The 22,294-nt window shown below is 40.3% G+C and overlaps 1 protein-coding gene and 1 long non-coding RNA gene across 2 annotated transcripts; both read left to right on the plus strand.

Annotated features, from left to right (window-relative positions):
• The first annotated feature begins 8,381 nt into the window (after positions 1-8,381).
• LOC104438165 lies at positions 8,382-10,828 on the plus strand. Its single transcript, XR_005549302.1, has 3 exons — positions 8,382-8,647; positions 8,875-9,751; positions 10,521-10,828. It is a non-coding gene; the product is annotated as an uncharacterized LOC104438165 (long non-coding RNA).
• A 4,666-nt stretch (positions 10,829-15,494) lies between these two features.
• LOC104436902 (2-oxoglutarate-Fe(II) type oxidoreductase hxnY) lies at positions 15,495-20,463 on the plus strand. The gene is given in 14 exon segments (XM_018870604.2): positions 15,495-15,747; positions 15,846-16,035; positions 16,038-16,052; positions 16,255-16,353; positions 16,445-16,496; positions 17,126-17,162; positions 17,164-17,248; positions 17,330-17,430; positions 17,512-17,570; positions 18,349-18,374; positions 18,377-18,404; positions 19,024-19,069; positions 19,567-19,646; positions 20,118-20,463. Coding segments are annotated over 14 exon segments (1,017 nt in total). The 5' UTR covers positions 15,495-15,639; the 3' UTR covers positions 20,209-20,463.
• The last annotated feature ends 1,831 nt before the right edge of the window (positions 20,464-22,294 follow it).

The raw sequence follows: 22,294 nt of genomic DNA on the forward strand, positions 1-22,294 counted from the left end.
ACAACAAACTCTCATAGCTCTGGAACGAGCTCGAGGCCGCAGAGGAAAAGCTCGAGGGACCCCCAGAGACACTCAGGCAGTACAGATCGATGAAGGAGAGGGAGAAATCCACTCGATTTCTCTTGATTTTGAATGAATCTTACTCGACCTTTAGATCGCAAATTCGCGATGGACCCGTGCCGCCCCTCGGCCGGATTTTCCAGGCTGGCCGTCCAAGAGGAGAGCCGGCGACTCACGGCTCGAATAGGACATGAGGAGGCGACGCCGTAGCCCTCGCCCTCCGCGGAGAACGCCGCGGGAGAGAATTGGGGGCAAAAACCCTAGCTCGGGAGAATTGCGAAGGGCTAGGGTTCGAAATGGCTGAACGATCCCTTAAAAGGATGGAAACTACGGCCAGGATTTAATCAGGCGATCCGACGGCACAGATTTCTCGAGGAGATCTAACGGCTCCGATTTATCCCGAAGATTTGACGGTCCGCAAAGAGCTGATCTGTTCGCTGGATCGGACGATGGAGATAATTCGGGAATCAAGGGATCCGACGGCCAGATTTTTTCCATACGAAATTTCAGCCAAAATTCGAAAGGGAAAGGTAAATTGTACTGTGAGCATTGTAAACGTCCGGATCATACTATAGATAATTGCTGGAAATTACATGGAAAGCTAGGAGAAAAAGGAAAAAGGAGAGAATATTCTGCAGCTTACCAGGTGACTGGACCTACTGGGATAAATAGTGACCGGCGCATTACCCATGGGCAATATCAGTAATTGATGCAGGCATTGCAGAAAGCAGACATTGGAAAAACAGGGGGAAGCTTCTCAGGTATATCTCACTGCTTGATAAACTCAATTTCAAAAAGGGCATGGATAATTGACTCAGGAGCAAGTGATCATATTATTTGTGATGTGAGCTTTTTTTCAAAAAGGAATAAGGAATTTGAGGAACCCATCTCTGTAGAACTTCCAAATGGAAATATTACTCATGTCACATTGATAGGAACTGTTCAATTAAGCCCCCAAATTATCCTGCAAAATGTCCTTTATGTCCCACAATTCCGGTTCAACCTCATTTCCGTGTCCAAAGTCTGCAAAGAAAACTCTTGTCAAATACTCTTTGATGCTGACACGTCTTTTTCAGGCCCTTTCGACTGGGAAATTGATGGGCTTGGGTAATATTTATGAAGGTCTATATTTCTGGACCAGCACTTCAAGTCATCATGGTTCAATTCCTTTCAATAAAATGTCATTGTGTAACGTCATTGCCAATGATAAAGATTTTCTTTTGCATTCACGAATGGGACATAGTACCTTCTTTCCATACCCTAACTGTCATGTTTGCCCTTTAGCAAAACAATCTCGTGCAGCTTTCCCTTCCAATGCAAAACGTTCCAATAATGTCCTTTCCTTAATTCATGTGGATGTTTGGGGGCCATATCACACAGCACATCGTGACGGTTCACGATATTTTCTCACTATTGTTGATGATCACTCTCGAGCCACATGGGTATTCTTGATGCAGTCAAAAGCACAGGTTCCATCTCATTTGAAGACATTCATTATCCTGACTAAAAATCAGTTTGGGAAGTCAATCCAGCGAATAAGGACTGACAATGGAAAAGAGTTTCTTAGTCATGAATGCATATCACTCTTCCTGGTTCATGACATTCTACATGAAAGCTCTTGTGTTTATACTCCACAACAGAATGGAGTAGTGGAACATAAGCGTCGTCACTTACTAGAAGTTGCACACACTTTAAAGTTTTAGGGATCCATACCAGCAACATATTGGGGAGATTGTGTCCTTACTGCAGCCTATCTCATCAACCGTATGCCTACTCGGATCTTAACTGGTAAATCACCTTTTGAGTTACTTTATGAAAAAAAACTAGCAGTAGATCATCTACGAGTCTTCGGTTGTTTATGTTATGTTACAACTGTGGGACCTCGAGATAAAATGGGTCCACGAGCAAGGAAAGCATTTTTATGGGTTACCCTAACCTACAGAAAGGGTATTACATTTTGGATCCATCGACAGGGGAATTTTTCGTGAGCAGGGACGTCATAGTTCACGAAACTATCTTTCCATTCCAGGAGACTACAGGGGATTCGAATATCTCCAATAGCTCACATCAATTTCCAATTGAAGATAATCTATCTCCTGAATACTTTCTCGCTGCATCACCGGGGCAAGTCATCCCACCATTTGATCAGTCACCACAGACAGAGACATTGGACAGCATACCCAGTGCTTCATCCAACATTGAGAATGATTCTGCTAATCATGCAGAAAACAATGCTGTAGAAATATCTCCTCCTCCACCACCAACGGACCATCCACGACGTTTGAAGAGAGCCACGAAACCACCGACATGGACTAAAGATTATGTATGTGCCTCACTTAATGGACCAGGTATTAACTATCCGACATCTTCTTATGTTTCCTTTGAAAGACTTTCGTCGGAACATAAATGTTGCATTAGTCGTATATCCGATGAAAAAGAACCGTCTAGTTATGATGAGGCATCCAAAGACCCACGGTGGCAAAAGGCGATGGCAGCAGAATTACAGGCGTTGGCCGATAATCAAACATGGGAGATAGTTAATCTTCCTCGGGATAGGAAGTCCATAGGATGCAAGTGGGTCTACAAAATAAAATATAGAGCTGATGGATCCATTGAACGATACAAAGCTCAATTGGTGGCGAAAGGATATACACAACGCGAAAGTTTCGACTATAACGAAACTTTTTCTCCAGTGGCCAAGGATGTCACTGTTCGATCATTCTTATCCGTTGCAGCAATCCATGATTGGTCATTACACCAAATGGATGTCCACAATGCTTTTCTTCATGGTGATATGGATGAAGAAATTTACATGGACATTCCTCATGGCTTACGGAGACAGGGGGAGGATAAAGTATGTCGTCTCCGTAAATCCCTCTATGGGCTGAAACAGGCTTCCAGACAATGGTATGCTAAATTCGCCAATGCTCTCACCAATGCCAACTTCAAACAATCAAAGTACGATTATGCCTTGTTTACATGGACCAAAGGTACGTCATCTATCTACTTGATGATTTATGTAGATGACATCCTTATCATGGGAAACGATGAAGCTGCAGTAGAGAGTCTTAAAAAATACTTGCATACCGCTTTTCATATAAAGGATCTGGGAGCACCAAAATATTTTCTTGGGATTGAGATTGCGCGATCTCACCAAGGGATTTCTCTCAGTCAGAGGAAGTTTGTATTGGAGATCGTATCAGAGGCCGGATTATCAGGGTGTAGGCCAGCTGTCATTCCAATCGAACAGAACATCAGGCTAACTACAGCAAATCATGTTGGGGGAACATTTCAGGATGATCCTATACTACAAGATCCGACGAGTTACCAGAAGCTCGTTGGAAAACTCATATACCTGACTATGACCAGGCCTGATATATCATATGCGGTACAGAATCTAAGTCAATTCATGCACAAACCGAAAGAATCTCACATGAATGCCGCTCTGAAGGTGGTCAAGTATTTGAAGGGATGTCCAGGACTCGGAATACTTTTATCCAGAAAATGCAATATGGAAATGACAGCATATTGCGATGCGGACTATGCGACATGTCCTATGAGTCAAAGATCCATAACTGGCTTCTGTATCAAGCTTGGAGATTCCCTCCTCTGATGGAAAACCAAGAAGCAAGCAACAATTTCTCTATCATCAGCAGAGGCAGAGTATTGGGCCATGGCAAAAAGCACATGTGAAGTTGTGTGGATACGAGGATTGCTTAGTGACCTTGGAGTATGATTGAAAGGTCCGACAAGGTTATACTATGACAATGAATCGGCCCTGAAGCTTGCAGCGAATCCTGTAATGCACGAGAGAACTAAGCACATAGAAGTGGATTGTCATTTCACTCGGGAGAAGATTCAAGAAGGAACAATTGAGACGAGAGGGATTGGAACTGCTGAACAGCCTGCGGATGTGTTTACCAAGGCGTTGTGTCAAAGACAGCATGCATATCTATTAAGCAAGCTAGGTGTCTTGGACATTTACAAGCCACCAGCTTGAGGGGGAGTGTTGGAAGATATGCAGAAGATCTTCGGATACTAATTGATCCGATCTTGATTTTATAGAATCAATCTAAAAGCTAGATTGATTTAGATTGATATGTATGATATTACATTGCCTTTTTTTGTGTACACTTTGTATTATAATTATTCATCGATGTACATTGTCGAGATATAGAAAAATACACAGAAAAGAAATTCTCCCCAAATCTATTCCTTTGTCGTCTCTTTCCTCCTCTTCCGAATCTTGCTTCATCCCTTGCTTCGACTTCTGACCGGCTCTTTTGTCGGGATCTGCTGCGCAGGTGCCTGCACAGTCGCCGGAGCATCCGAAAGGGGTGGTGACTTACACGGTTGGTGATGCCATGGGGTGGACTATACCTGCGGGAGGAGCGGCCGCGTATGAAGCTTGGGCTAACAGTCAGATCTTCGAAGTTGGAGACATTTTAGGTAAGTTGAGACCAGACATTTTAGTGTAAATTTGGTAGAGAACTACACTAAAGCGACAATTCACTTTGAAATGTCATAGCGCCGTATAAGTTCGTTGGATTCCTAATTTTGTACATTCCATGCGCAAGGCTCATAAATGTCGAATTTATAGAAGTAATTATTTTTAGATAAATAGCTTTCAAATTACTCTTTTTTGCAAGAAAATCGAGTCATAATCAAATTTTGATTCAATTGTACAATTGCACAAGGATTTGAAAAACAAAAATGCATTGATGTCTGTTTTTGTGGCAAAAAAATCAGCATAAACATCGAGAGTATAATAAGAAAAATTCATACAAATAATCCTATCTATCATTAATTTGAGTATCATTTCTATCCATTCTTTGAAATAAGGTCACTTGAGTGAAATTTACTTCACATGCGGACGTAGTATGCTCTAATTTTCTAATAAAAGTACAATTTCCTTTGTTTAATTTCACAAAAACATTTTTAATTTTTAAGGAACAACTCTTGGCATACTAATTCTTAGGTCCAAATGACGATTTTGTCATCTCCATGCAGTCTTCAATTTCAACGACGGAGCGCACGACGTGGCTGAAGTAACGGAGACTGCTTTCAACTCATGCGACGGCACCAACACCCTCTCTATCTCCACCGTCCCGCCGGCGAGGATCACCCTCGCCACCGCGGGCCAGCATTTCTTCATCTGTACCGTCCCTGGCCACTGCTCGTTAGGCCAAAAGGTCGCCATCAATGTCACCGCCCCCAGCCCTTCCAGCACTCCCCCATCATCCTCCTCAGCCGTCCTGCCACCGAAGGCAGCCACTCCTCCCTCTGCTGCCACCCCGACGTCCTCCACCGTGGCTCCAACTCGACCGCCCTCTGCCTCCGCTCCGTCATCCTCGGCAGCTTCTCCACGGACCAGCGCCGTGACCCTGGCACCTTCCACCTCAAGTCCTCCACCTAAAGGAGCGACTCCATCGCCTGCCACCACCCTGCCGCCCTCCAGCACGGCTGCTCCACCATCTTCAACCCCGGCTCCCTCAGCAACGGCAGCATCTCCTGCTGGAGATGCGGTTCCTCCCGCCCCAGGGAACTCAGCAGCACCGCTTGGCGTCACCGGAGTTTCTGCAGTAATTTTGACCGCGGCCGTAGCTCTACTTACTTCTGCGTGATCGTTGCAGAGTCAATTTTTTGCTATTAATTTGGTTATTACATCTTCTTTTTACCGGTTGCGGAAGATGAAATGATGATGAGAATCGTGATCTTGGAGTTCTCATTCCCCATCCTTCTTCTATTGAGAATAAAGAATATTTCGTCACCATGCTTGTCAATATTTCATGCCAGTCAATGATGAATAGAAAAGCAGAAGAAGGGAACGTCTCCTTTTATTTTTCTGTCTCTTTGACTTTCATTGCATGACCAAATCAGTACAAATCTCAAGCACGGTTTAATCATACAAAACCCAATTTAATATCTCTTCTCCTTCAAGTTTACCTAAGACAGCACTGGAGCGAATATGATCTCCACCGGCCATACATAGCTTTAGGTTATACCAGGAAGTGTATACCGTGATTTTTCTGTCTGTCGATGACTGCACGTATTGCATGACAGATGTGAAGAAGTAGACTGTTATCCTGGCAATAATGGGCCAAGCTAGTATTGGCAGAGAATCCCCCTGCTAAGTAAGTTAGTCCAAGACCAAACACACCTACATCTTTCACAGCTAGGTACCAAATGCTCGGTGGTCTTCACTTCATGACAGAACACAAACTCAGAGCTTACCCTAATCTTCCTTTTACATAGATTATCAGCTGCAGCAACAGCCTTGCAGCAAAGTCTCCAAAAAGAATCTCATCTTTCTGGGGCAGTCAAAATTTCACACAAGTTTCTATATCTCACTGATCACAGTGTGGCAACTTGATGACTTGGGTTTTTGTCATATGCTTTTTTCTTCTGTTACATTGCAAAGCGGTATGCAGATTTAACTAAGAAAGCTCCACTTCTATACCACGGCCAGATCACTTTTTATCTTCGTTTCTCCCCAGGCTAAAGTGAGTTTCGTGCACTATGGGCTGTTCCTCTCGATGTATCTACCCTCTTATAGGTTTGGTGTTCCAGGATTTGTTTCATTTTCAATGAGAACTTCAAAATTCCAGGCTTCTACCCATGAGCTCAGTGTCGATTGGATGCACCTTGTAATCCCTACTAGAATTCACCCGCCTGTATTTACATGCTAACAGATTTTATATTGGCTATCTTCCATGGAGCTCCTCGTTTGATCAGTTCCTTGCCTTCCGAGATTCTACTCCTCAAGACATCCTCCCTCCTTTTCTTGTCTCCATGAAGCTGCAATTAGGAAAGTAAAGTCCGCTGAGCCTCCCAACTTAGAATTCTGAAGGATTAGTTTGTATCCTCCAGGCAAGCTTGGCAAGGAGAGCAAGGTTGAACTGAGAGAGACTCTGAAACCCATGCCCCTTTCCGATTTAGCTTCGGTCAAGCTTCCCCATCTTCTCCACTGCTCTGCTCCCCCACTTTTCTGTTGCCCGCGCCAAAATTAAGACCCAGCAGCATCCACTTGCTGACACCACTTCTTAAGAAAGTCAAAGCAAGACATTGAGCAAGTGGGGACTGCATTTGCCACTGTTTTTATGAGCTTTTCTCTCCCAGCTTGAGGTAACAAGAGAGAATTCCAGGCCGGAAGCTTTTTCCAACACCCTTTCTTTCACATAACCCAGTGCCTCATATTTAGATCTTCCCACAACACGGCATTCCTCCTTCAGTTTAGTACCTTGGATTTGACCTTCCTGCATTGACTAACAAATAGGACCAGACATCAGCTACAAATAAGAACAAATAGGGAGATAAAGTGGTATTCCTATGAAAGGATATATTTTTCAGATTTTTTGCCATTTAGTAATAGTTCACAGGCCACAGATGTTACACAAGACATGAAACAACTCGCCCATCTTCTCTCAAAAACCATTTTAAGCATTACACGTTCGCGGAAAACCCCTTTTTACACAGATTATATGATTTCTTCGTATCAAGTTTCAAACCTCACCATCCATCTTTCCCTTTTTCCCTCAACTTTATGTGATAGAATGCTTCATGGGCCACGATAATTTTATCTTGTATGAGTCTACCTTCAAGGAATGCATTCTGGAAAGGAGCTATGGATCCAGGAAGAAAACGTTTGAGCCTATTCATAAGGATTTTGGAAATGATACTACAAATGAAGTTACATGAACTGATGGGTCTATACCCCTTTATTCCCCTACCGCCGCTGTCCCTCTGCTGTGCTCACTGCCCGCTCATCTGACCATCACCAACATCAGAGGCGTATCCGCCTCCGGACCATGGGCGAAAGAGATAAGAGTGATTGCGGCGCTGTGTTTTGCATGTTAATATAGTGATACATGTCACTGATTTACCCACGTTTTGATTTGAGAAAATTTCCTTTGATCAAGATCGGACAAAAAACATAACCTTAACGAAAGTTACTGCATCAGGAATCGAGTAGTAGACACCTCTCAAACATAGTAAAAGATTAAAAAGACCTTCCTTTTACGAGTAATTCAAAAGCAACATAATTAATCATATCTCAGGTTAATGTATTAATGGTGCATGGTAGAGTACGGATGATTGAGATATCACCTATACCAACAAGAAAAATCAACAAAATTGGCGGAAAATCAATCGAAATTATACAGACTATGAATTGAACACAGCTCCTAGGCCCATAGATCTGAGTGTTTCTTTATTACATTGTTGATGTGATTCGGCAAAAGGACATTTAACAATAATATCTCCTTCTCTCTCTGTCTCTCTCTCTCTCTCCCACCTTATAAAAACAAGGATCCGCACGCATTGCGATCGGAAGAAGCAGAAGGCAGGCTCGACTAAAAGGAGAGCTGCATAGCAGAGGGCGACCTGAAGGAGCACATGAAGATGGCAACTTGCATGAATTTGATGGCGTGGTTGATCACGATGATCGGGGCGGGATTCATGGAGGTCGACACGGTGGCGGCAGCGACATACATGGTCAGAGATAGATTGGGGTGGACCGTCCCCTCCAATGTATCCTATTACCAGTCTTGGGCTGCCTCCAAGACTTTCATGGTTGGCGACAAGCTATGTATATACCCCTCGTTTTACCTTGTTCTTTTTCCTTCGTTTGTTTCCTATTCTTCTTACATATACAAGGTTTTCTATTTCATTGTAAATTTGTCGGGCAGTTATTGAAGCGATTTGCATGTATATGTAAGAATGAATCGAGTTCCAATCATGACTTATTGTGTAATTTCTACAGTGGTATCGATTTAGTGCGTCGCATCATTAATGAAATGAGCATATTGATTTCAGCTTTCAATTGGACGGGGACGCACAATGTGACCGAAGTATCAAAGGCCGAGTACGACAACTGCACCCAGGTCGTATCCGTTCTGGGCAGTCCGGTGGAAATCCAGCTTTCCGATGTTCCGATTCGATTACCGGTACCGGAACCGAGGAAGCTAAGGTTTTTTTATTCGTGACGATGCTGGCGGTTGAATTCGATCCGTTGGCCTCAGGCGTGCTTGGATTCTGGCTTTTTCTACGTGATCAATCACGGAATCAGCCAGGATTTAATGGAGGAGGTCTTCGTCCAGAGCAGGTGGTTCTTTGGCTTGCCCTTGAGCGAGAAGATGAAGCTGTTGGGGAACGAGAAGCACAGAGGCCGCACTCCTCTGTTGGATGAGGTCCTCGATGCTGGGAATCAGATTCAGAGTTTGTGTCAGATGTATTCATTTGTTCCGTTTTTTGTTGTCAGATTACTGAAGATTTTGCTGCTTATAGTGGATTTAGATGAACAGCTGATGATTTTGATAGCTTCCTGTAATCAGCTGGTGGCTGGTGGTTGAGTAGCAGCTCTTAGAAAAGGAAGATGCAATTAGTTAGTTATTATTCCTGGTTGTAATTCTATTCTGGGAGGAGCGAGGATACTTCACCAGAGCTGACACAGAAATAGGAGCGAGTTATTTGAAGTGCTAACACAAAACCATGAGCAATACAACAAGGATTTAGATGAAACTTGTTATTATTTCTATGGTTATCATTTTCTGAAGATCAGTCGAGTAGCAATGATTCCGTGGACGTTTTATAGGAGATTATAGGGAGGGATACTACATAGGAGCGGAAGTACCAGAGGATGATCCTGATGCACAGAAGCCTCATTTTGGACCAAACCTCTGGCCTTCTGAGGGTAACCAGTTGCTTGATATGATATTTGTGCAACTTCAAATTGTTGCTGGTGATGTGTACTTATTTTGGTTTCATTGTTGTGTTTTCAATAGAGATATTGCCAAGATGGAGGCAGACAATGGAGAAATTTCATAGTTAGGCATTATGAGTTTTTGCTATGGATGATAAAGAGCCACGGGTATTAAATTTTGTTGTGAGTTGCAAGATGTGAAAGATTATTTCATCTGAGTAAAAGATAATACAGAGATGTTCTGTTTCTTTGACTGGAAATTTGGGCCTTTTCCAGTATCCTAATGGTGACCATCTTCCCCTTCCTGTTGCATCAAATTTTGCTAAGTTCCCTTAATGCCCAAGGGGGTTAAATTGCCCCTGACTGCCAAATTGCTTAAGCTCTCTGGGGCTCTCATTCTATGTTGGCCAAAGTGTAACTCTCTTCAAGTTATATGTAACTGCTCATTCAACAATTTCTAGGAAATTGTTCAAAAGCTACCCTGCCGCAATTTGAATAAAATATTTTCAGCTGTCAAGATTTACTATTAATCACACTGACCAAGAGCCTCAACTCAAATGTCTACTTATAGTGGTAAGGCTGATATTGTAGTCACAGTTTTCATTGCATAGGATCTTCCAATCAGTTGACTTTTGTATCTGGTTATATCTCAAGAGTAAGGCCTAGATGATCAATGTGGCAAGATCAAGTGCAACCTGTTGATATAAAAAGTGATGGTAGTTAATTTGGTAATTTTTTGATTTGTGAATATTCTCATCAGAAATGTGGCGAAAGTAGTTGCAAGGATCATTGCTCTAGCACTTGATCTGGAGGCTGATTTTTTTTACATGCCAGAAATACTCAGCAAGCCTATTCCGATCTTGCGCTTGTTGCACTATGAAGGTAGATTTTATTTCAATGAACTACAAAATAAAGCCGACAATTCTTTCTTCTCATCCTCTTGATATTCCTTTAGGTCTAATCTCAGATCCCTCTAAAGGGATATATGGAGCTGGGGCACATTCGGACTTTGGGTTTATTACCTTGTTAGCAACAAATGATGTCCCGGGTCTCCAAGTATGAATATTCTCCTGTTGGTGCAGACTCTATGCATGGTTATAATGCAGGGAACCTTTTAAACTTATTCAGATTCATGAGAACAAGGATGCTAAACCTCAGGCATGGGAATATGTGCAACCTTTGAAAGGATAAAGCCCAACAGAACTTGAGATGAATATGTTCGAGATCTCATATTTAGAGTAACTTGGACACTTTTGGTGGAAGCCATTGTGTTAGGATTTTCATTCTAGTGATTTGTGGATTACAAATTTAACTTGGAATAACTTTGCTTTTAATCTGGTACTTTTGATTTATTGGAGCATGTATAGGATAACACGTTTCCCCTTATACGCATTATTGGAAGATTGCTTCATGCCGATGTTGAGTGGGATACTACCCCAGACTAGTCACAACTTTTGACAAACATCATTGTCTGTCTGACCCTGATCTGCTACTATAGTTCTTGTTCATATGAAGGCAGCGATATGCCCGTTTAGAGAGAAACTATTGTTGTCAGATGGGTGATAAAAATGGGTTTCAATTCAGAAACTTAGAGAGGTGCCCTCATCCACTTCTCCTTTCCTATCTGTGATTTGCATCTGAATAAGTTTACATAATAACTTCGATCAGTTTAATCAGTTTGATGCCTTGATGATGATCCTCCCTTCCTCCCTCTCTCTCTCTCTCTCAAACACCCTCAGACACACTCACAAGATGGTTTTCTACCATTCTTTCCTGATTAATCATGTGCAGGTCCACGGTCATAGAACTACCAAGCATTATACACATTCTACAATTATTAGAACCTGTCTCACGATATATGTCCAGTTGCAAGAAGTTTGAGAGGGAAAAATTTCGGGAGAGAATATCTCATTGCTCAAGCATCTTTTTTATTCCGCATTACTTTTCAACAGAACATAACAACCTCACAATAATCCTGAAAAGTAACATTCTTCCATGGCTATTTGGTACAGAGTGTTCATAGTGAATCTTGGTGATATGCTAGAATGATGGAGCAATTGTATTTTCAGGTAATATGCTTTAATAGAAGTCTATCCAAATAAATTGGCATGGGGGAAAGCTTTGAATATGAAGGCTGGAGATCTTCTAAAGCAAGCTACTATAGATTGGTAACCTTTCCCAAACTCCACCAGAATTTCCTCTGTTGTACCCTCTTGGCTCTTGTTGATATTAGTAGCCCATTAGTAGTGCAAGGGTATCTGCTCTTGACATTGCCTAATTACTAGCCGAGTTGCCATGGGGAAAAAGTCCAAGTTAAACACAGTTGTTGAAATGGAATGATATGTTGCTGACCTGCATTACTTTCTACACAGAGTCCACTTTATGAATAATAAACCAGAAAAGGTTTTTGTTATTATTGCTCTTATTGGTCAAGTTTTCGATACTAATCCTTGTAAGTGTTCTGCGATTGCTGACCACAGATAAGGCTTAACATGCAATGTCATCATGCTTCAGAATGTGTTTAGTAATATAGGAAATGAGCTTTTCGCATTAATTTTATGGGTGTCCTGCAATTCTCCATAATTAGCAAGGTCATTCTCTATTATTTTTTTTAAGAATTTGACTTGCTGATTTTTTGCTTCTTTTTGTCAAATTTATACTAATTTATACTAATTTATACTTTTGTTTTGCTTTTGCAATCAGGTCCACGCTCCATCGAGTTGTAGGGAACGGTCAAGAACTGTATTCTCTTAGGCCTTTTGGCTCTCTCCCCACGCCTGTGCATTTCTTTTCTTCTTTTGGAAAATTCAGCAAAAGCCATCAAAAGAAATTTGAAGCTTGTCGAGTCTATTGAAAAAATCCGATTGGTTAGGGTACTAGGAAGAGTATAGTATAATTGAAGCCAATCTAAGACAGTTGTAAGCTGATTGGAAAGTGGTACTAGGTTTGAGATCACGGTTTAGTGGCAAGTCAGTTGAGCAGGTGATTAAACTCTTAGGGACTTCCTCTCAACTCGAGATTTTCTTCAGGGATAATCCACATTACTTTCTGGAAAAGAATTCTAATTGTTTTTCTTTCCCTTGTTTGCATATTTCATCCACTAACTTCTCTTTTCTTGATGAGTTTTTTTTTTTTTTTTTTTTTTTGGGGCTAAAATCTCTGTTAAAAGTATTATTTATGCTCATGTTCTCACGAAATGCAGATTGCTTTCTTCCTGGAGCCTAACCATGATTGTCTCGTCCAGTGTTTGCCAACATGTATGTCAGAGAAAAATCCTCCCAAGTAAGCTGTCTTCCGTGGATCAGTTTCTTTCTTATATATCATCAACATGTCGCTATTGTATTTCTTATGATGTCAAATCTCGGCCCTAAGATCTAGTTCTTCTCCTCCCTGATTCAAATGACTGACTTTATGCATTTTGTTTGAGTGTTGATGCTCTGCTTTGAACGTGAACGTCGAAGTAAATATAGCGTGACCAAGGATGATCCAAATTCATATGCCTGGACTTTTTGTTTATGTTAAGAGGACTCCCTCTAAGTTTTAACTCCATGTTTCATGAAGAAAAATGTTTATTCTGGAACTAGGCATTGAGCTGTACCTCATTTGATCAATTGATACGATCGTCGCATGCTCACATGGGGTTGGAACCATTTCGCGAGCGGGGATCTAAGTTTTTATTTATCATAGCTACTCCAGTTATTAGTTTTTATTTGTTTCTTGATCGAGACTTCAGTTGTTATTAGACATGGTGCAAATCACCAAATTTACGCCAGCATCAGATCCTAAACTAAATTTCTTCAAAATTGATTCACGTGCAAACTTCCTCCCATCGTATGTCAGACCTACTTGGCCCAAAGATACAGCAATACTCATGCTGATTTAGATGTATACAGAAAGGAAGGGACTTAGAGTTTGTCCGTAAGGAGCTGAAGCCTGTCAACCAGCACTGTCCAGTAGAGGGTATGCTTTGAGAGCTCGTAAAGAAGTGCATGATGAGCTTAGAGAAGAGCGTCGAATGGGGTACATGCGTGTACATGCATATGCATACACAATTAATAATCTGCTTATGTTTATGCATGGAAGAAATAGTTCAGTGGCTTCAGCCGTTCTTCGGTCTTCTTGCTTCCATGATGTAGCTCCCAAATTGGCAGTTTGTACATACAACTCTTTAAGAAAGGAAATAAAAAGGGGACGCCTTGCACATTTCTTGGCACCGACTTTCCTGCGATTCAATGGACGAACAGTTGCTTCTTTACGATAGTTTCGGTCGATTGGACTGTACATGCAACTTTTGGCTATTTGACAAGATTTTTGGATGAGGTAGTCGTGTCGCTAAAGCCCACAAAGGATTGAATATATGACGGGCTAAGAAGGAGAGAGCAGGCATTTCCGTGTGGGTGGGACTAGGAGTAGCATTAGCAAGAGCACAATCTGAGATCGTAAGCCGCTTTAGCTACTACGCTGGCTGCTACTTTCCAAAAATCTTTCTGATCTTTCTCAAAGGTGGGATTAGATCAGTCCGATCTCGAAGTCCTCCCGTGACGCGCTTGACTGGCTAACGCTTCCGCTACGTTAAACCACAGGAACAAGCATTGGAAACAGAGCATTAGACAAAGATTTAGCTACCTCTTTAGCTCTTTGTCCTCAATGTAGGTGCAGAATCTCCCGACGCCCGAGTAGAGTAAAGTGAGTTAAATTAGCAGTTAACTAGTTAACTATGCTCTTTTAGCTTTCTTGTATTTTAAAGACTTAATATATTATGCAAGAGATTGAAATGGAAATACGTAGTGGAAACAAATGTTATGACATTTATTGCTCCACCTATTACACTCAAAATCGTGACAATCTCGAGTAGGTCTGTTTTAGTTTTCAAGTTTTTGATATTGGGAACTAAATCGATTGGTTATGGAACCGTGCTTTCTTGGTCCTTGATTCTTGGTTCTACTTGGAAATTAGTCTTCTTTTATATTTTGTGTAAAAAAATTAAATTCTTCCAATAAAGTGTAAGAGCTCCACCTTTTCACTTCATAGCATATTTGGTGAAACAGAAATGTGGTGGTTTATTCATGGTGAAGACCATAATTCAATTTGCAGGTCAACACAAGGAACCTGTTTATGTCGATTCTTGGGTAGAATTGGCAATTTTGACCTTGGAATTAGGAACCAAGCCGATCTTAGGTTGGGTTCTAAGTTTGTTGAAGTGGAAATCGTACTGATTCTCCTTAAATTCAACCTTAAACTAGTTGGTCTAGACTAATTCAATACGATTCCTGAGTTGAATCAGTCTTGATGCTAACCCTATTGACTCATTTTATAGTTGCATTACATAAAATAGAGCATTAAGACAATGACATCTTATCTAATGAATTAAATAAGAGATTTTAAAATACTAATCATTGATATTCTTCAAAAGTCTTTTAATTTGACATAGGGCCTTATTAGTATGCAAGAGCAATGGAATAACTCTCCTAGAACTTGTGTTTTTTTTAAACATTCAAAAATGAAGTATCACAAGAGTAAATTAAAAACAATAAACATGCATGTAAATATAAATATTTTAAAGGTCTTTCCAATTTTAAGATCCGTTTATTTCGTATAATAAAATAAAAAATATTTTCTTAAAAATGATTAAATGGAATAATTAGATAGAAAAAATGCTTTAAAATTTATAGAAAGCATTAAGACGGGGAACGAAGGCGTCACTGATGGCCGCACCGTACGCCTTTGCCGATTCTTTATTTGTCCTACGCCGTCGTTTTCTGCCATTCTTTTTCAGCCACTTCTCATCCATCACCTGCAACTCAAATTCCCGTCCGGCCTCGATCATCGTCGGTCGTCATCAGCACCGTGAAATCAGTCAGGCGAACGGGACGGCGAGCATGGATGACGCGAACGCCGTCGACGTCGCCGGAGTTCCGACTTCCACTCTCAACCTCATCGACCTCTCGAGCTCCGATATCCGACGGTCGGTGTCCCTGCTCAAACAGGTCTTCGATTCTCCCGCCTTTTTCCGCTATTCTCAGTTCGATTTCCGGTACATGAAAACCGAGGTTTTTTTTTTTTAAGTCCAATCCGTTGGCCTCAGGCGTGCTTGGATTCCGGCTTTTTCTACGTGATCAATCATGGAGTCAGCCAGCACTTGATGGAGGAGGTGTTCGTCCAGAGCAGGCGGTTCTTCGGTCTGCCTTTGAGCGAGAAGATGAAGCTGCTGAGGAACGAGAAGCACCGAGGCAACACTCCTCTGTAAACGGTTTGTGTCGATCAGGTCCTCGACCCTGAAATCAGATAAACGGTTTTGTGTCTGAAAACGAAGATGATTATTATTATTCCTATTTTTGATTGTATTCTTGGAGAGAGCTGACACAGAAGAAGGAGCTAGTTGTTTGAAGTGCTAAGCTCTAAGACAAAGTTTTGGCTGAAACTGGTTATTACCTATCTGCTTATCATCTTCTGAAGATTGTTCGAGCAGTAATGAATCTATTGACGTTTAATAGGAGATTATAAGGAGGGATATTACATAGGAGTGGAAGTACCAGAGGACGATCCTCGTGCGCAGAAGCCTCATTTTGGACCAAACCTCTGGCCTTCTGAGGGTAAACTGCTGTTTAATGTAATTTATGTCCGACATAAATCAGTTGTTGATTGTGGATGTTTATTTTGGTTTCATTCTTGTATTTTGACTAGATATATTGCCAAGATGGAGGCAGGCGATGGAAAAATTTCATTGTCAAGCATTGTGAGTTTTTACTATAGATGATATGGAGCAATAGGCATTAATTTTTCTTGCTAGTTCCAGGATGTAAATATTGTTCCATCCAAGTAAAAGATAATACAGAGATCTTCTGTTTCTCTGATGGGGTATTTTGGGCATTCTCAGTACCTGATAGTCACCATCTTCCCCTTCTATATGCATCAGATATTGCCAAGTTCTTGTAATTTTGAAGGTGGCCCAATGGGAGTTAAATTGCCTCTGACTTCTGAACTGAATATGCTCTCTTGGTCTCTCATCCTATGTTGGCCAAAATAAAACTCTTCTGGTTATTTGTAGTGGCTGATTAAACAATTTTGTGGGGTATTGTTCCAAAGCTACTATGCTACAATATGAACCAGTTATTTTTAGCCGTCAAGATTTACCATTAGTCACACTGACCAAGAGCCTCAACGCTAGTGTCTAATTGCTTACAGTGGGATGGTTGATATTACAGTCAATAGGGTCTCCAACTCTAAATCATTGGACTTTTAGATCTAAGAGTAATGCCTAGATGATCTTTGTGGCAAGATTAAGTGTAATTTGTTGCTATAAACAAAGCGACAGTAGTCAATTTCTTAAATTTTTTTTATTTATTTGTAAATGTGCACACTTAGAAATGTGGCAAAAGTAGTTACAAGGATCATTGCTCTAGGCACTTGATCTGGAGGCTGATTTTTTTGACAAGCCAGAAATACTTGGTGAGCCTATTGCAACCTTGCGCTTGTTGCACTATGAAGGTAGATTTTACTTCAATAAACTTTATATTAAACCCTGCAAATTTTTCTTCTCGTCCAATGGAAATTCTTTTCTTTGTTTAGGTCTAGTCTTTGATCCCTTTAAAGGAATATATGGAGCTGGGGCACATTCGGACTTTGGATTTATTACCTTGTTGGCAACAGATGATGTCCCAGGTCTCCAAGTATGAAATTTTCTCCTATAAAACTGTTGGTGCAGACTTTATGCCTAGTTATAACGCATGAAACTTTTTGAACTTATTCAGATTTGCAAGAACAAGGATGCTAAACCTCCGACACGGGAATATGTGCAACCTATGAGAGGGTAAAGGCCAACTGCATTACTATGGGGAATTTGAGATTATTATGTTAGAGATTTCATATTTAGAGTAACGCTTTTGGTGGAAGATCATCATGTTAGGATTTATGTTCTTATCATTCATGGCTTACAAATATGACTTGCAATAACTTTATTTTAATCTTGTACTTCTGGTTTATTGGGGAATGTGCACTATTTCCCCTTATACGGATGATTGGATGATTGCTTCATGCCAATGTTGCGTGGAATACTACCCCAATACTCGTGACAGCTTTTTGACAAAAATCCTTCTTTGTCTGACCCTGATCTGCTACTATAGTTCTTGTTTGTACAAAGGCAGTGATATGCCAGTTTAGAGAGAAAGTAATATTGTCAGATGGGTGATAAAGATGGATTTCCATTTATTAACTCAGAGAGGTGCCCTCATCCACATTTATATTCCTTTCTGCAATTTGCATCTTAGTGTACATATTAACTTTGATCAGTTTAATCCTTCTGATGCCTTGCTGGTGAACCTCCCTCCCTCCCTTGGCAAGAAAACACTCTTACACACATGCTCATAATGGTATTGCACCATTCTTTCCTGGTAAAAATTTTGAGCAGGTCGACAGTCATAGAACTACCACACATCATATGAATTCTAAAATTACTTATGTAATTACCCTCTGTTAGTTGTTCAGATTATTGCTTAGATTCAGTTATACATAATCATCACAATTACGGAACAGAAGAATCTCACAGTAATCCTGAAAAGTAACATTCTTTCTGTGACTATTTTGTACAGAGCATTCATAGTGAATCTTGGTGATATGCAGAACGATGGAGCAATTGTATTTTCGGGTAATATGCTTTAATAACAGTCTATATAGATAAGTTGGCATGAGGAAAGCTTTGAACATGAAGGTTGGAGATTAACTTATGGCAGGCTACTATATATTGTTAACCTTTCCCAAACTCCAATAGAATTTCTTCTGTTGCACTTTCTTGGCTCTTTCTGATATCAGTGGCCCATTAGTAACGAAAGAGCATCTACTCTTGGCATTGGTCAGGAAAAATTTCCATGTTAAACACTGTTGTTGAAGATGGTATGATATTTTGATGACCTGCATTAATTTGTACACGGAGACGAATTTATGAATATCAAACCATAAATTTGCTATTCTAGTGCTTTTATTATCACTCAGCTCTTACTGGTCAACTTTTGGATACTAAACTTTGCATGTGTTCTGGGATCTCTGACCATGGAAACGGCTTAACTTGCATTGTCATCATGCACAGGAACATGTTTAAATGATATATGAAATGAGCTTTTTGCTTGAATCTAGTTGGTGTCCTGCTATTCTCTATATTTAGCAAGTCATTCTCTATTCTTTCTTTTTTTGAATTTAAGTTGCTGTTGTTTTTTTTTTTTCCCTTCAGTTTGTCAGATCTAAACTTTTGCTTTTGCTTTTGCAATCAGGTCCACGCTCCATCTAGTTATAGGGAATGTTCAAGAACGGTATTCTGTAAGGCCTTCTCTCTCCCCAAACACACGCACACGCACACAGAGACACACAGAGACACCCCCACACACACAAACTTACATTTCTCCTCATCTTTTGAAATATTGTTCAAACGCCTTTAAGAGAACTTTTAAGCATTGTCGAATGTATTGAAAAAAGTCTGATTGATTGGTGACCGAAGTTGTGACTACTTCAACCAGAAAAAGGGCAGTTGAAGCTGATCTTGGATAGGTGTAAGCTGATTCAAAAAGGTCCTAGTTTTGAGATCACGATCTAGGGGAAAGTCAGTTGAACTTGTGATCATACTCTTAGGAAATTCTTCTCAACTTGAGATTATCATCAAGGATGATCCACGTTGGTTTTCGCAAAAGAAGCCTAATTGTTTTGCCTTCCCTAGTTAGCATCTTTCGTTCATTACGTTTCTCCATTCTTTTTTTTGGTAAAGACGTTTCTCCATTCTTATTGACTTCTTTTGCTAATATTTCTGTTTAAAAATTCAGATTGCATTCTTCCTGGAGCCTAACCATGATTGTCTCATTGAGTGCTTGCCAACATGTATGTCTGAGGAAAATCCTCCGAAGTAAGTTGTCTTCTGCAAATTAGTTACTTTCCTATATATAAACAAGATACCGCAATTCTACTTCCTCTCTTATCAGTTCTCAGTCCTAAGATCTAGTTCTCCTCCCCAATTTGAATGTCTTTATGCATTGTGCTTGGCTGGTGCTCTGCTTTGAATGCATGTTGAAGTGGATATTGCATATCTATGGATCATTCAGGCACTGTTAGGAGGACTGCATCAAGTTTAACTCCATGATTCATGAGGAAAGTATGTTTACTCTTGAATTAGGCATTGACCTGTCCCGGATCTGATGAATTGAAATGATCAACCACATGCTCGCATGCTCTCTTTACAGGGTTGGATCCTTTTTGCGTGGGGATTTGGGCGCTGCGTATAACATAGCTACTCCATTAGTGATTAGACATGGTGCAAATTAGCAAATTTACACCAGCATGGGATCCTAAGTTTGTTCAAAATCGCATCAATTTGCAGGTTTCCGCCCGTCCAGTGTCAGACCTACTTGTTCCAAAGATTAGACGATACTCATGCTGATTTAAATGTATACAGAAGGGAAGGAGCTTAGAGTTTGCCAGCAGGAGTGGAAGCCTGTCAACCCGCACTTGCCTGAAGTAGGGGTATACTTTGAGAACTCGTACGAATGGGCATAATGAACTTAGAGAAGAGCATCCGATGGGGTACCTACATCATATACAACCAATAATCTGTTTATGTTTACGCATGGAGGCAATAGTTCAGCCGCTTCCGCCTTATTTTGCCCCTAAATTAGCTGTTTGTACATGCCACATTTTAAGAAAGGAAATGAAAAGGAAATGCCACACACGTCTGAGCATCGACTCTGTCAGCTTTTCCTCGATAGTTACATAGATTGCACTGTACATGCAACTTTCTGCGTGTTTGACAAGATTTTTCTGGACGAGGTGGGCGTGTTGCTAAGCCTACAAAGGATTGAAAATTTAACGGGCTGAGGAAGAGAGACCAAAAATTTCCATGTGGATGGGGCTATGAGCAGCATTGGCAAGTGCATTTACCGAGATCGTGAGCCACTTTAGCCACGTAGCTCTACTTGCCGAAAAATCTTTCTGAGATGTTTCTAAAAGATATATAGATCAGTTCCTTCTCAAAACTCCTGTGACTCTTGACTATCTAAGCACAGAAACATGCTTTAGACGCAAAGGCTTGGCTCTCTCTCTCTACCTCTCTCTATAGTGTTGAAAGTAAGTGTGAACGTGTAAACGTAAATAATGGCCATAGACATGGTTGAGGGATGCCATTTGATAGTTATTCTTTACATTGTTTTCCTTTTATCTTTCTATTTTTTTTAATTTTTTTTTTCTAATTGAGACAACCATTTGGTAGGTTTTGGTATTGAACACTAAGAATAGATTGAACTTGGTGAACCGTCTATTGATGCATTCAAAAGACTTTGTTCATTATGGAGAAGTTAATCTTTTTAGCGTTTGTTGATGTTATGTTGGCTTCCCTATTGATATTTTGCCCAATCTAGGCGAGGGCGAAGGAACGGGCTTTATAATTTTACAATTTAAAGTCACCATGACATGCACAAAGTCCGTATAATTTTCTTCATCAAACATCAACTTCATAGAATTGTTATTGGTGACATATTTCATTTAAATTGATAGATGAAAGGATGACAAAAATCATATTAAATATATTACAAATCTAATTAAACCAACTGAAAGTTGCGGGAAGATATTTCACATTAATAAAAAGTGATTTAATTGAATTGATTGAAAGTTCAAATATGACATGAAGCATAGATAAAATTTGACAAATTACTTGTAACATCATCCCTTCCAGCAATAAGAACTTTCAATCAGTCAACTTCCCACGAGACACTTAATATTGCCCATGCAAGAAGGTCACGATAGTTATCACAAAACATTTTCACATTCGTGCCTTGGAGCATTGGTTCAAAGGTCCATTTGTACACTAAAAGAGTTCAAAGTAAGTAACGAAAGAACGGGCCATGGACGTGATTGAGGGACATCATTTGATAGTTACATTGTTTTTTTTTTTTTTTTTTTGCCTGATTGAGACAACCATTTGGTAGGTTTTGGTATTGAACACTAAGAATATGTCAAAATTAGTGAGCTGTCTATTGATGCAATCAATAGAGACCCTGTTTATTATGGAGAAGTTCATCTTTTTAGCATTTGTTGATGTTCTATTGGCTTCCCTATTGATGTTTTGCCAAATCTAGGCGAGGGCGAAGGAACGAGTATTATAATTTTACAATTTAAAGTCACCATGACATGCACAATGTCCGCCTAACTTTCTCCATCAAACATCGGCTTCATAAAATTGTTATCCATGACATATTTCATTTATATTAATAGATGAAAGGATGAAAAAAAGCATATTAAATATATTACGACTTAATTAGACCAATTGAAAGTTGCGGGAAGATATTCACATTTATCAAAAGTGATTTAATTGAATTGATTGAAAGTTCAAATATGACATGAAGCATGGATAAATTTGACAAACTACTAGTAACGTAATCTCTTCCAACAAAGGAACTTTCAATTAGTCAACTTCCAATGAGACACTTGATATTGCCCCCAGAAGGTCACAACAGTTATCACAAAACATTTTCACATTCATGCCTTAGAGCATTGGTCTAAAGG

Source organism: Eucalyptus grandis, chromosome 3 (genome assembly GCF_016545825.1).
Source record: "Eucalyptus grandis isolate ANBG69807.140 chromosome 3, ASM1654582v1, whole genome shotgun sequence".
NCBI classification, from domain to species: domain Eukaryota; kingdom Viridiplantae; phylum Streptophyta; class Magnoliopsida; order Myrtales; family Myrtaceae; genus Eucalyptus; species Eucalyptus grandis.